At 36.8% G+C, this 16521-nt stretch overlaps 1 protein-coding gene across 13 annotated transcripts in view; it reads left to right on the top strand.

Annotated features, from left to right (window-relative positions):
* prom1a (prominin 1a) overlaps nucleotides 1-16521 on the top strand; it is a 78571-nt gene that overhangs the window by 36695 nt on the left and 25355 nt on the right. For 9 of the 13 annotated variants that reach the window (XM_051860334.1, XM_051860342.1, XM_051860333.1 and 6 more), the window contains exons 2-4: nucleotides 411-469; nucleotides 3053-3079; nucleotides 6549-6754. In XM_051860334.1, coding sequence (XP_051716294.1) covers nucleotides 411-469; nucleotides 3053-3079; nucleotides 6549-6754 — 292 coding nt within the window. The remainder of the gene's footprint in view (nucleotides 1-410; nucleotides 470-3052; nucleotides 3080-6548; nucleotides 6755-16521) is intronic. The other 4 variants (XM_051860336.1, XM_051860337.1, XM_051860343.1 and 1 more) reach the window with 1 other exon arrangement.

The raw sequence follows: 16521 nt of genomic DNA, 5'->3' as shown, positions 1-16521 counted from the left end.
ATACATACATTTTAATATAACACAGCACTGTTTCCTTTTTATTGTCTTTCAAATAATTTGCATATAATTTGTCATTACTTGAATCAACATAGTCAAACAGAAACTCATATAGCAACAAGCTCATATAGCAACTAAACTTTGCTCAGATACTCCCCGAGGAAACTTTGTGATGTCTGTTTGTATGAAGACAACTACTTTTTTCTCTCAAGATTGTGGTAATTGTGGTACTGGAGGCAGCTGGGGGCTAAACACTCGATGAAACGGTACTGAAGGGTTACGCTCATCCACAGTGGGCTCGTTGTTGGTGTTTTTTTCAGCTGGATGCTGAATAACATTACGTAACCTGTTCTGACGTGGCGGCACTGAAAGAGGCCGAAGCATGCTGACTTTGTTTTCCCCTGTCATTGCAGATCTCGTCATTAGAGTGGCAAAGGATAAATTCGGAGCCATACAATCCGAGTACCAGAAGGTAAGTGCATGTGACTGTGCCTACCTGAACCTCCATACGATTACGTGCTCCGCCACCACAGTTGAGTTGTGGGGACATTGTCTCAATGCATCTATCTTAAAACGATATTATAATTGAGTATGAAAGCCAAGGAGCGAGCCTTGCCCTATTATGTGCTTATTCTGGAAGAGCTGTTAATTGCTTTTGGCATTATAGCCTGTAGTAAATAGAGGAAGAAACTATTTGTTGCTTTTTAATAAAGAAAATGAGTTTAATTAAACAACAGCTCTTGCTTTGAAGTTTCAGCATCCTACTCCTGGGAACAAACAAGCATATGGGGCAAAACTTAATGAATCAGTTTCACCATCATTTCTTGTGTTGTTGAGAGGAAATGTGAGCTTTGAGATACACAGCCCGATCATAGTGCTACAATTTACCACATTTATTTCTCAGCAAACAGCCTATATTATATTATATTATATTATATTATATTATATTATATTATATTATATTATAATGGCTGTCATTCAGAAGTTTGTGGTCAGTAAGGCTACGTTCACACTGCGAGCCTTAATGCTAAATTTTTTGTATAGCTGTTCACATTGTGGCCAATTTCAGATTTCCAGTGTGAACAGATCATGGTTCTGAACTGACCTGCATGCACAAAAGAACGATACAATCGTGGTTGCTAGGTTTTTACCACAAAACCCACTCAATTGCTTCTCAAAACTAGTCCAAAACTATAGCCCAATCTCGTTCCGGGGTTATATATCTTGTTAGTGCGGTCGCTTCAACCCACAGAGTTGCAAAACAACCCACGGCAACAGTGAAAATGTAACCCAGTTCTGCGGGAAAATCGCAGACTTGGCAAAACACACATCGCATTGTCATACGGAAGTAAACACGGATTATCGCACACGCTTATCACCGCCGTTTAACGCTTCGTGGCTAAACAAAGGGTGCCAATGTGAGTGTGCTCACCGACGCGCAAAGTGGCAGGTGTAAAAGCATCATTTAAAAAAAAAAAACGCCTCGGGTTAATTTTTTTGGGTTTGACGCGCCGCGGTAACTGGCCGACCAATGAGATTGCCACTTTTGTTTACGTGCCTGGAGCTGCTGAAGTTACAGTAAAACACGACTTGATTCACATTGATTCAACTCTTGTATCAGTTGATAGAACTACCCATGTTCTTCTCTTCTCATAACTGTGGGATGTATCCAATATTGGCATCTTTTCCATCGTTTTTCCTCATTCAGCAGAACAATAATTTCTTCATTATGTGTGAATGGTTTTGGCAAGCATGTAAATACAGAATTGCTTGGGTATGAACACAAAGACACAACGAAAAACGCTGGCGATAAGCACACACGATAATCGTCCCCTGTGCACGAGGCTTAAGCGATTATGCGTTTGTTTATAGTGTGATCTGCCGCAGAAGCCAGCGAAATTATGCAGAGGCAATATGAAAAATAAAGACAATGTGACAAAAGAGAGCAGAGTTTTGAAACTTTTATGATACGAGCCCCTCATGTTTTGCTTATAGAGATGTCTCTGTAATACTTACGAGTTCTGACACATCAATGCCCTTCTACTGACTAACTCACTACCTTTTGCAACTGTCTTGATAACGTTGGGTATGTAAAATCTTTAAATAGACTCCCATGAGCACAGAATCGTGACAAATGTTGATCTCGAGTGACGTAAAAATCGCATGAATTCCGATATGACTGCGGTCGCATTACAAAACATCTGACCTGTATCAGATTTAGTACCACATATGGAAGTGGCACAAATCGGAATTGAAAAGATCAGATTCCATGTGGTTTGTACTGTTCTGTCATGGGAAAAACAGATACGAGTTACATGTGGGCAAAAAAATCAGATTTGGGCCACATTTACCTGCAGTGTGAACGTAGCCTAAGTTTTTTATTTATACTTATATTCAGCAAGGACATTAAATTGGTCAAAAATGACATTAAAGACTTTTACATTGTTCCAAAAATTTAAATTTCATATAAATGCTGTTCTTTTGAATTCATCCAGCAGCACAACTGTTTTCAACATTGATAATAATAATAAATGTTTCTTGAGCACCAAATCATCATATTAGAATGATTTCTGAAGGATCATGTGACACTGAAGAATGTGAATGAAGATCATAGGGTTATTCAAGGGTAATTCATTTTATTCAAGGGTAATCACTTAAGATTAATGATTAATTTAAGCTTAATTTAAATGAGCATTTCTTTAACAAAGTATTTAGTGAAGAACGATAATCTCAAAATGGTCAAACATCAGCCAATTAATCTATAATCATACTCATGCTTCACTTTTCAGTTTTGTTCTGTTTTGCTCTTGTAACACTTAAGAATATGGAAAGCTGGATATGGATGTGAATGTCGGTCAAATCCATGATTCACTCAATCCCTGGGACTGTCAAAATGGGTCTGATTCCCATTACAGACGACAAGTGTTCTTCCTAGTTCTTAAGTGATTTTATTTGCCTATTTGTTTGACTGTTTATTTTATTTGGCTTACCGTCTGTTCTGTATTTTTTTTCTATTTTTGCTGTTCTGCATGCCTCATCATCTGGCACCTCCCAGCCAGAAAACATTGTTCTGACGCTACAGGTAATGTGTGTGTCCTGCTAGTGGTGTCAAGGGACAAACCTGACCCAAGTCTGACCACCCTCATTCCTTAGTTCCACCTAACCCTCACAGAACCCAGCCCTGCACCCATAATGTTCACAAGTCTGTTTCAGTGTTACTTTCCAGTCTAATTTTGATTGTGAGTGTGTCATCTGTTTGGAACGCAACATTAGGTAGATTAAAAAATTTCAATAGACATCTCAATCAGCTCCGTAGCTCCTGAATCAGTATATCGTGTACACATATTCAGGCACTGGTAAGGACAGTAAGGACCCTGGCTCACTACTGATGGTGATATGACAACAGGTTCATTGTCAACAGCAGAATTGATATTTTTCTGGCATTCATGTTTTTATGATAAATACATTTGATTGTTACATATACCTGCAACATTTCAGCTGTAAATTATAAATGTTAGCTAGATTATGTTCAGTACTTGTCTAGTGATGTACGTTTATGGTGTAATATATATTTAAATAATGGTCAATACAGCTATTGTGTGTCATTATGTGTAGTGAGTTGGCTCACGTGATTTATGTTTCGCGCTTCAGAACTTACGTTAAGGGGACACAGTGAGCATCGATGCTTCCTGGTTTTTACAGTGCATTGTGGGACTTTTTAGGGAGCGAACGTTTCAGTGCACTGGAAGGATTTTGCAATTGAGACAGCCCTTAAAATGGCCGACTCCCTGATCAGTGCCCTGACTACTGAACTAGGAAGCTGATTGAGATGTACCCCTGGAGTTAATAGATTTCTTTAAAGGGATAGTTCACCCAAAAATGAAAATTTTGTCATCATTTATTTACCTTCAAGTTGTTCCAAACCTGTATAAATTTCTTTGTTCTGCTGTATACCAAGGATGATATTTGGATGAATGTTTGTAACCAAGCAGATCTTGCCCCCCACTGACTACCATAGTAGGGAAAAAAAATACTATGGTAGTCAATGGGGGGCGAGATCTGCTTGGTTACAAACATTCATCCAAATATCTTCCTTGGTATACAGCAGAACAAAGAAATTTATACAGGTTTGGAACTACTTCAGGGTGAGTTAATGATGTCAAAATTTTCATTCACTATCCCTTTAACATGCTGAAATTTATACACTTTTTTTTTAGGGCTTTTTCTATTTCTTATCAAGCAGATACAAAACTGAGGAGTCAGGAAGAGTAGGAGGAACTGTGGCAACCAAATTAAAGGAAAACAATTTAAAGCTGTTTAATATTTCATTAAATAGTTAGTAAATGGAGATTAAATGGAGACCAAATGATTTGCGAGCAAAGATATTTAATTTATACAAAAAGCACATTAGATTTAAAATATTTCTACTTCAAACTGTATTTAATGATTATGCAATTATTTATAAGTGTTAAATGTGTTAATATATTTAACATTTGATATGTTTTATTTATTTTATATTTAATATGTTAAATAATTTTCTTAGTGTTTTCTTCTTTTTGACGAGAAGTGTTTCCATTGAATTAAATGCCAGATACCATTTATTGTGTAGCCAAAATACCAAAAAAAAGGGGGAAAAAGTATGCATGATCCCCAAGTTTAAGACTTAAGTTAAGACTCTAAGTTTTTTATACCATTTAAGATTTTTATGAACTTAAATTTCAGACAACTAAGAACCAGCAGGGACTCATTCACACACAAACTCCTAAATACACTTTACAGTTTGCACACATCTCTGTTTAGTTGCAAATGCTCGTATTGAGCCCTGATACCTCCATAATTTTTAAAGACTCCTAATCTATAAAAAAGAAGCATATTAGGAGTACATTTTTCCTCTAAGATGTTGCAAGCTGGATTCAATTTATCAACTGCCTAAGCACCACATATCTATGTGCTAACTGCTACACCTCAGCTCCAAATCAACATTACACACTTTTATTACAGTTTTAAAACGGAATATATTCACTGATTTTTTTTCTTGGACATCCTGTATTAAAATCACAGGTATTAAATATCTCTTTCATCTCTGTAATTGGTAAGATAATAGATACACAGAAATTTCCTCTTCTGCTGTCTGCAATTTTTAGCTTAGCTATGACCCAGTGAGGAGTGTGGCTGCGATAGCAGAGATGATGTCAGCCCTAGATGAGCCAGTCTAAAGCTAAACATGCTGATACTAGAGGAGCTCAGCAGAGGGTCAATGAGACTTATAGTAGAATGGTCAATAATCTCATGCCCTATATGTTATGCTATATTTGAAGTCCCCCTTGATAGTCTTAGTTGCTAAGCTTTTGTGTAATTTCCAACAAGACTTTCAGTTCTTACGCACATAGCATGAGGGGAAATGAGCTTTTAAAACCAATTTTAGAGAATTTTAAATATGGAAAGGCTCTACACTTGAGGAGAAGCGAGGGTTCTTGGTGACAGACAAAGCCTCTGGTTTATTCAGTGGATTAAGCTTATCCACAGGCTAGCCTGAGGAGAGCCCTGCTCATTCAGAAGTGTCCATAATGCCACGGGACGTGTAAACGGATTCAGTGGAAGCATATGTATAAAATGTTAAACATTATTCCATCATGTTACATACAGACTGGAAATTTTGCATGGTTTAATTTCCCTCATTTCAAAGGCTGTTTCCCTGAAAGGCTTTTGAGACAAGGATATTTGCTTTACTTGAAAAAAAGAGTGCAGAGGCACTTCCTCTAGCAAACGTTTTGCTTGTCTCATTGCCTTTTTTTAAATTATGAACCGTGAAAATATGTTGTAGCTCATTAGATATGTCTTGATGTTCCTTTTAAAAAAATGGTTTTACATAATAATAATAACATTATAATATAATAATAATGTCTGTATATGAAGTGCTCATTTAGCGTAATTGTAGTTCTAAAACATAAACACATGGCACTCCTTACTTCCTTTTACCGACAGTAGTGGATAAACTAATCCAAAACTATAACTTGGATGGCTTCCTGGATGCAAATTAAGCCTTAAAGGATCAGCTCACTTACACAATGCGTGCCACATCGCAGTGCTAGTACTATACGAGCATTTGTGGTTAAAAAGTATATTAATTTTTTTTTTTTTTAGAAAACGACAGATCGTTTTGCTAGATAAGACCCTTATTCCTCTTCTGAGATCGTGTAGAGCCCTTTGAAGCTGCATTTAAACTGCAATTTGGACCTTTAAACTGTTGGTATCTGTTGAAGTCCACTATATGGAGAAAAATCCTGGAATGTTTTCCTCAAAAACCTTAATTTCTTTTCAGCTGAAAAAGAAAGACATAATCATCTTGGATGACATGGGGATGAGTAAATTATCAGGAAATTTTAATTCTGAAGTGAACTAATCCTTTACCTGAGATTTATTTTCCTGGAATTCTTTGTGGACCAGGCTTATACTGCATTGAGGAAACTATCTCAAATCATAACTCAATTTGTTTGCAAATACTGAACATTTAAGATACTCTAATCTATGTAACTTTGTGTTGTGTGCAGGTGATTTATTATGAGATTGGATTTGTGGTGTGTGCGGCACTGGGCCTGCTGTTCACCGTGCTGCTGCCGCTGGTGGGGCTTCTCTTTTGTTTGTGCCGCTGCTGTGATAACTGTGGAGGAGAGATGCACCAGAGACAGAGGAAGAACGCAGACTGCCTTAGAGGACTGCTGACCACACTGTTACTCACAACCACCTTCATTATCACGTAAGTTTTTTGCGCTTGTCTGAATGCGCATGTGTGCTTGCATGTGTAAACTTCCAAAACCTATTATGATACCTACATAGGCAGTGTTTTCAGGTATCATATGCACAAAGATACAAAAGATGTACCAAAAGGTCTGTCTACCTGGATGCCTTCTTTTGAGCAGATTCAAATCCAAGGCATCACATATATTCTTGGCAGAATGCTTTCATCAAGCTAAATAAAAAATAAATAAATAAATAAAAAAAACCATTTAAGATGGTAAATGAGATGTGCTGATGGTAATTATAATTAATTCAATGCCAACAATACAGTATTAATATATATATAAAGATACAGATACTTAGATCTCTCGAGATATGGACAACACACACACTTACAGACATTTATAAGCTTCCTTCCTTCCTGTCCTTCCTTCACATTTGTTACTTCTCCCCCACTTCAATCTCTTCACCCATTCTTCCCTCCACTCAATTCACTCAGAATGATTATATGAATCATCTACCATATCTGCTAGATTATGTTGTACCCGCTGTTACCGCAAAAGTAAAGTCCGTTACTAGTTTTGAGTGGAGCATTGGGGCACGCCAACTGAGATTTTAGATAGCAATCACTTAGATTGTGAAGGCTAATGAAGGGAATTTCCTTCCGTTCAGGGCAACAGAAAGTTGACCGACCAACCTAAATAGGGTGAGCCTTACCTGTGTTTAATGTAATGATACTCTAGATAAGTCTACATGGGAAACCATGGCATGACCATACCAAAACTACTATTAGAGAAAGTATTGGTCGGCTTATATCTGAAGTGGTGTCATGGCCTTTGACTAGAAATAATGTTCTTTTATTTAGGTGTACACAGATCTATGGGGACTAAATAAAATACATTTAGAGAGAGCAAGCATGGGAGAGGCCCTCTAAATAGTATAGTCAATAACCTCTGTCTAAAGGACCAAGACTGGCGAGTTTGTGACCGTGGATCCGCGTAAAAATAAACGGACGGCGCGAGGACCCTGTGCGACTTTGGCACCCAACTGAACAAGTACATTAAGAAAGAGTTAAATTGAATAATCAGATGTCTATATATGTCAATAATATGACAATCAAAAACCTCAACATGGATACATTTGAGCTTGCAGTTAATCTCCCTGTCCTAAAATTGCCATGTTCCCAAAGACATACTGTAGACAAGTACTGTAGACAAGTAGACAAGTGTACACTTCAGGAAGTACTGTAGACATACTGTAGACAAGTGTACACTTCAGGAAGAAATACAGCAGGATCGCACAATAGCAGGAACTCCAGGATAGCCACGGCAAACTGAATAGAGTGTTTGATGTGCCTCTGCTTTATGGATACAGCTGGCTGGCTCTTGATTAAAGATTCCATAGCACATGCCTGGCTGCCTGGAGATGGGCATGTCTCCTCATGCAAAAACCTCTCAGGATTTCAACCTTCATGATTCTGATCAAGCCATAAAAGGGGCTACTTTACACACAGCTCTCTTCAGGGTCAATCTTGTTTAAAATTAAGACAGGTGCCACCCAGTCTCTTGGTATGAAGATCATTCTGAAAATCATTCAAATATTATGTGATCATCCTGAGAGGATTCTCACAGAGAGATTATGGAAATATTCTTGAGTTTGAAGGGTATCAAGTGGTGGTTGGTCACCTTGTTATGAGTAGTGTTGTTCTTAGTAACGGGGTGAAACATGGAGTTTTCTTTTCCAAACTTTGAAATTTTATTGTAATTGTTTGAACTTGGGCCGCTTTTCTGAGCTCTGCTGTTTTCTCTTGTAACATTGGGCATAATGTAGGCTTGATGAATAATTAAATAAGTGACCCAATTATGACAAGAAAATTCCTCATTAGTGGCATCTCACTTTTTAAGAGAAAAACAGCATTTCTTAGGGACACTGTCAACCCAGTCATGAACACAATGGTGTGATGGTCAGGCAAAATAACAGCTTGAGGCATGTATTACTTTTATTTTTAGTTCATTTTCTGTAACACTTTTTTTTCTAGACTTTAGATCATCTACATTAATGACTGTTTGTTGCATGCTTAACATGCATGATTCAGATGGCTGCAAGTAGTGAAAGATAATTTGATTTCACTGGTGTGACTAATTAATAAAGCTGGTATGATTTTTTTCATGTTTCTGAAAGAAGTTTCTCATGCTCACCAAGGCTGCATTTATTTAACCAAAATACAGTAAAACAGTAATATTGAGAAATATTATTACAGTTAAAAAATAACTTTTTTTATTATTATTTATTTGAATATATTTTGAAAATAAAATGTAATGTATTTCTGTGATGGCAAAGCTGAATTTTCAGCATCGTTACTCCAGTGTCACATGATCCTTCAGAAATCATTCCAATTTGCTGATTTGCTGCTCAAGAAACATTTCTTATTATTATCAATGTTGAAATCATATATTTCATATTTTCTGTCTTACTATGTATAAGTTCCCATGTGCCATTGAGCTAAAAATAGATGCTATTGCCATTATTTACAAATGACCGCTCACATAAATTTGTGTCCTCATTCTGAGGAAGGCTGCCCTTTAAAACATAATAATACACTTTGACGCTTTTGCAAGCCATTTTTATTATAGATTTTTTTAATTCTGGATGTGCATTGATATTTAAACAGTCCTAATTCAAAGCAATAGTTTAACAGAACATGGATTATAGATTTTGCATTGACATGGATAAGACTTAAGGGTTTACATATTGCTAATTTAAACTAGCAGATTCATTCATTAAAATAAATAATATTTAACTGTGGTCCTAAATGTGTAAAGTCACACACAGATATGTACAGAGAGGAAAATTTCATTGCTCAGCTTGTTTTTTAATGCCTATGAGACTTTTTCCTCGGATGTTTTTCTTAAATTCCTTAGGGGAATTAAAAATAGACACAAATGAGAATTGTTGATGTAAAGTAAGAGCTCTAAAGCTCAGATAATTGTTCTTTGGTTGGAGACATTGTTTAGATGTCTTCTGAAACTCTAGAGAAGACATATATAAGCTTACTGCAGGACAATCTCAGGAAAATCTGAAGCAAAAGTCTCCATTTGCTCTCAGTTTAATCTCATTGCTATCTAACTATTGAGATTAAAGTGGTCTAATTTTTGATTTGTCATTCCTGTGGGGTACTGTATATGTGAGGGACTCGCTCGGCTGACTGTTTCTTAGCTGTGATTGGATGTAGAGCAGAAACCCGGCTGCTGCTCAGAAGGAGTGTTATGCTCAGGGCACTGAAGGTCAACGGGGGCCACTGCTCCTCTGCCAACCCCAGGACTCAGCTTGCAGAGACAGCCTGTCAAACTCAATACAGTAGAGCATGTGAACCCGCATGACATCCATAGTGCAGCTGGGCTGTGCAGTGCTCACACATTCATTCATTAAATCATCCCCGTTTAATCATAGAAAAGCTGCATTTACACAGTATCTGTGCTGTTAACTGTCAGTTTAGCATGTTTTCAGTTCATCATCCTTGAAATATTATTATGGATAGATCTTGATTCAGTCTTGGAAATTAATCGTTGTAGGCACATAGGTGTAAGTGCTTGTGTTTTTACATTTTTGTTTAACTTGTGTTTGAGCAGAGATGGTTAGCATGAGCGTCCAGCATTCTAGCCTTAATTGGACTCTACAGATTGCAGCAAATGCATTTTCCACAGATCTCCACAGATGTCGGTCCTCTATAACATTTTTCACCCATCTGATTTAGTGAAGTTTATTAATAAATTAGAAAAATGCTAAATAGAAGCATTTTCAGTAGTGGTTTGTATTACCTCACTGTATGTAACGAACACTACCGTTCAAGAGTTTGGTGTCTGTAAGATTTTTTTAATGTTTTTGAAAGAAGACTCTTATGCTCACTATCTGATCAAAAATACAATAAAAACAGTAATATTGTCACGGTTGCAATAATGGTGGGGAAAGGATCTAGGTGCAGCAGTAGACAGTCCTTTATTAAAACAAAGCACTAGAAACAAAACACACGTGACTCCTAAACATCAACTGACAATCAACTGAAAGAAACACAGCTTAAATGTACAAGCAAACTAATCAAGAAAATGAGGCATGCCTGATCAACCTAATCAAACAATGAGAAACCAAGGTAACTGAGCAGCACAGGAAACTGATTGAAAACAAAGACACAGAGCTGAAATACACAGAACCAAAACCAGATTAACTGTTACAAATATTGTGATAAATGATCACTATTTAAAATAACTGTTTTCTATTTGAATATACTTTAAAATATAATTTATTCCTGTGATGACAAAAAAAAAATCATTACTCCAGTCTTCAGTGTCACATGATCCTTCAGAAATCATTCTACACTCTAAAAAAACAGTTTGCATAATTTTTTTTTTATTTATGACAGCTTTGAGTGAATTTACGTTCAACCAACAAGCTACATTGAGTTAGAGGAACTTAATTTGTAGCAAAAACACAAATTTTCAAGTTGATTTCTCAAAAAAAGTCACTCCAACTACCAGAGTTGTAGCCATGGAACTAATTAATTTTATCTATTTCAGTTCAAATCGGCAGCAATCATAGCACATGCTAATATAAATTATTTAACATATATAAAATGAGCAAGTAAGATATTACTTGTCACGCATTATTGCAGTAATTGCTTATAGAGTCAATGTAGTGTTTACCTTCATGTATCTACTCTTCAGCACAGTGGTAACCACAAAAACTGCAACATTACAGAAACTCTTTTAAATGTCAAACACAACAGCATTAAACACTAGTAGGTCTTTCCCTTCACTATAAACAAATAAATTAACACTTAATTTTTTAACATTTATTCTCCTTATCCAGTCCTATGCAAAGCATGCTAGGAACTAGAAATCCACTGCCTATTTTCTGAAGTTATCAAGACAATTTCATCAAGTTACTACAAACTAATTAAAAAAAAATTAATGTGGAGGGCAAGCAGTGAAAATCAGAATGGAAGAGATGGGGAAAAGTCTGTACTGTGCTGGCTTAGAAAGGTATAAACAGAAAATCACAACATATGTTGGACGTGAACCTTATGTTATGAAGAGGAGCGATTTTTCTACTGAACTGAAAGACTTTCCTGCCATTGAGGAGGTAGATATAGAGAATGTGAAGCTGCCTTCACGCCATGTTCAGTTCTAGTCTGGTTTGTTTATATCACGCTGCTTTTCTGCTAATGAAGTTAGGGCAGTATTTTTGATTTTCTGTCGTGATTGTGAAAAATGTCGCCATTGTAGGTCATTTATGCTGAATCGAGAATTGCAACAGGAGCCTATTCTACGTGTAGAAACACACTAAGGGAAGCAGGAACCCACTCCCTATCACTCAATAAAATAATCACATAGCTGATTGTTTTTGAAAGTGTTGTATTTTGTTTGGTTTAATAATTAAAATTACATTTGCAAGTATGACTTTCACTCAGCTTGTGAATGAGTGTAACTTGCACGCAGCCACTTCAAAACTGTTCACAAGCTTCTATGGGTTTGATTTTGATTGTCATTTGTTGAATTAAATACAACAACAACAACAAAAAATACAGTGTGTCGGTGTCTGTCATAGACTGTAAAAAAGGGTGTCTGTCCCCTGAATGCCCCTCCGATTCTCCTCCGTGGGCATATGGGAAAGTGAATATTTACAAAGAAAACATTAAAACTACAGTTACATTTACACCCTTCCAACAAAGAAATGGATCGACTTCTGTCAGCTTGTTGAACACTTTTTTTTTTTCTTCGGAAATGTTCTACCATATGATGGCTAAAGCAGCACGTGCCCAGCGCGTGACACTGTTCTCACGGTAACCACATCAACATTGTAAATGGAATATTACAAAACTGAAGTGAAAATACCAAATTATCATTCAATAGGATAAAATATCTTCTCTTCCCTGCAAACGATAGCATGAAGAATGTGAATATTTAACCAAGTCAAAAACAAAAGGTAAGCAGGTATCCATATTCATTTCAGTAACAGCAGATGCAAAACGCTATAAAAGGTGACAACTTTTAAAGTTAAAAAACGATATAAGTTACGGAAACGATAAAAACTAATTTTGGTTTCTCGGTTTGGTAGATTTGAGCAACCATAAACGATGCAAAACATAGGAATTTTGAGTTTGTGATAGGATTCCTATATAGAAAAATCACTCCTTGCCCTCCAGCCGCATTTCGCGTGCAGCAATGACGCTGTGCAAACAACCTATTAACACAGAAATTTGTTTAAATTACAGACGATATGAAGTTGATGATCAACATTATTATGTCAACAGAACTCTACAAAATAATGTTTGCAACTTAAATTAGAATTTTTAACTTGCAACCATGCATTTATTTAAGTTGTGGTAACAGGTCCCCTTAATGCTTAAGAAACATTTCTTATAATTATCAATGTTGCCATTTTTGTGGAAACTGTGATAATTCTTTGATGAATAGAAAGTTCAAAAGTGCAGCATTTATTTTTACTTTTTACTATCTGTTTTGAACAGTTTAATGTATCCTTGCTGAAAATTTTCTTTCAAAAAACTTTTGAACAGTAGTGTGTATGTGTGTGTGTGTGTGTGTGTATATATATATATAAAGTTTTGTCTCTTTTAGCTGATGTTTTGCTTTTGGTATTGTGTAGAAATAATGCTTGATTATGCATTATATATATGCAAGTTTTATATATGTGGTTTTACGGTAATTTAGGGCAATGTTTGTGAAATTTGGGGACCTCTTTGCTATTTGAGGGATGTAGTATTAGTGATATAGAGCTACAGTAGATGAGCAATGAACATATACTATAACTGCAGACTTTAAGCCATGAGCTGTCAGTATAATATACTGCAAAATCTTAAAATACATTTCTCAAAAATCACAAAAACACAGGGCTGCAAAGTTGAGAGTGTGGGGAGCCTGATTTCATGACATCGCAGTTTCTATAGTAACAGCGACTACTCTGATTGGTGGACCTCTCCTCAGGATTCTGACTAGTGTGATACTTAGACTTTGGAAATTGGGAAATTGAAATCACACTGACTTATTGTGAGGTCCTCGAATAGTTTGGAGTTATGAAAGGGGTCCTTGGTGTAAATAAATTTTAGAAATCCTGATTTAAGGTGGCTAGTGCCTGAGGATTGTCTATATCTAGTTAGCAAAATGTGTGAATGTGTTTGCGTAAGAGAGAAACCATGGTTACGGTGACAATATGTCCTAATGTGACTCTGCGTCAGCCTCTCTCTGGTGTGTGTGTGTGTGTGTGTGTGTGTGTGTGTGTGTGTTTTCAGTCGTCATATGGTGGTACAGCTCTCCTTGGCACATAGCTGTACAGTTGTCTTTCGTCAATGTATTTGCAGGGTTGTGATTGTGTTGTAAAGCAGCCTTTAAATAGACCCATCATCAGTTATTACCGTCATCAGTCCACTGAATACAAATGAAAATCAGTCATTGTAGAGAGTTTCTTCTGTCAGTTACTATCATAAATAATGAGTATTTTAGCTGTAATATTCTCCTCAAAGAAAAACGCCCACAATATTTTGGTGGCACAGAATGGAGAGAGAATGCTTTTGTTTGTGTGGTTAATCATGTGTCCTCCTTCTGTCCTACACATGAATGGAAAAGAGAAATGATTGTCTCTCACTTCAATTACCCGCCCAATCTGGCCTACTTTCACTGCACACATGGGGCTTACCGCTTCCATTTCCACAAACATATTCAACTTAAAACTTGTGGAAACCTTTAAAGGAACATTTCAATTTCTGGTGGAATAAAACTAAAATATAATATAATTTTGGTTTGTTAATTCATTTCCATTCTATCATTGAATTATTGGCACATAGAAGTGTGTAAATCAATACAAAATTAATGAACAAATTAAACCCATCTTGCATTGTAGCGTCTTCAGAGTCGTCGGGTGCATCTGAAGATGCTTTTCAACCACTGAAGAGGTTCCTATGTATGTTGGACACACACTTGTTGCCTGTTTATCCAGTGCAGTTCATCCATTTCCAGTTGTTTAATTGAAATTATAGTTTTGTAAAGAAATGTATATGTACGAAATATGCTTACAAATGTGTCCAAACTTTTAGCAGTCATGGTACTGTAGTTCAGTACATTGAAAAGTAGTTAAATCCATCCAGCCTTACAAAAATAAATGACTGACCCTCATTTTCCAGTCGACAGTGGCTGTCTTTGTCTGGGTCAGTAGCTTGGCAGTGTTGTTGCGGTGGGCCGATCACATTACAGGTCTGTTGAGCACTGAGGAACCAACAGGTAGACCTGGAACGCCTTCATGGCAGGGCGAAATTAAACCCGGTGGGTCATCTTCTGTTTAAAGAGGCAGTCAAGGAGGTTCTTACCCCCGCCCTGCTCCTCAAACCCCCAAAGAGGCATTTATAGACAGGGATGCTGTGGGACCTGCCCCAGGGTCCAGTCTGAATGAATACAGCGATCATTGTGAAAGTAATGCGATTCCTGCCTCCATTAGTCTATGGAGACATTCTTCAGTGCACTGAACCAACCAAAGTTATAAAGCCTATTTTCACCATGATGCCAAAGTGAGCTCAGAGCAGTTTTTAAAGGAAATATTTAATGAAGAAATGCAAGAGGATTATGTATTGGTGAAGGTGTATATGTGTAGTTAACTAATTAATCACGTGTGTGTGTGTGTGTGTGTGTGTGTGTGTGTGTGTGTGTGTGTGTGTGTGTTCATTAGAAAGCTTTTTTTTTTCTTTTTCTTTTACCAGGAATTTAGATCCAAAGTTGCTTGTTAAAAAAACAGACTTCTCTTTGCTGGTTCATATGAGGTCCCCTGCAGAGTTTTAGGCCATCTCAATGCCCTCTGTGTGGAATGCATTTCGCCATCTTCAAAGCCTCTTTGTTCATTGCCTGCTATGTTTTCCCTGACCTTACGGAGCCGAGCAGATAGCAGCTTACCAACACACAGTGAAGACAGAAAGAGGAGGACATGCGGAGTAAGGGGGTGAGAAAGAAGGAAAACAATGGTGCTTTGTAGCCAGCCACCCATTTTGATCAGTCTGTGGTCTGTTTCCTGCCTTGAGACCATTCTGCAATGCCCCCTATCTGCATATAAAGCACAACATCTCATCACATGTGAGGGATTTTACATATTAAAATTTGACCAGTTTGTTCTTTGCTCTATTTCAGATTTTAAACTGTAACTGAATATGAATTAAGGTAGCAAACAGGATGCAGAATTGAATTTTAATTTAAGAAATCAGAATTACAATAAAATTCAAATAATTCCTGTAAGTATTTTATTAAATAATGAATAATTATACACTGCCCGGCCAAAAAAAAAAGTCGCTGTTTGGATTTTAATAGGCAAATACTTAAAAGTCTATGAATGGATCATTATTACAGTGATTGTTATTTTTCTAGCATGTTATATGTTTGGCAATGGTACTTTTAACCCTAAAAGATGGAGTGTGTAGCTTTTCATTTCTTAAACAACCATGTATTAAAATGTATCATGGCCATGTTCCAGGATGACAATGTCAAGATTCATCAGGCTCAAACTGAAAGAATTGCTGGGAGGGAGCATGAAGAATCATTTTCACACATGAATTGGCACTGACCTTAACCTCAGTGTAAATTTTTGGGATGTGCTGGAGGAGACTTTACAGAGTGCTCACCTCTTGTATTGACAATGCAAGAGGCGAGCACTCTTTAAAGTCTACTCCAGCACATCCCAAAGACTTTCAATGAAATTAAGGTCAGGACTCAGAGGTGCCAATTCATGTGTGAAAAT

Source organism: Ctenopharyngodon idella, chromosome 14 (genome assembly GCF_019924925.1).
Source record: "Ctenopharyngodon idella isolate HZGC_01 chromosome 14, HZGC01, whole genome shotgun sequence".
Classification (NCBI taxonomy): domain Eukaryota; kingdom Metazoa; phylum Chordata; class Actinopteri; order Cypriniformes; family Xenocyprididae; genus Ctenopharyngodon; species Ctenopharyngodon idella.
The sequence above is the reverse complement of the archived record's forward strand: the minus strand, read 5'-3'. Positions and strand labels throughout refer to the sequence as shown.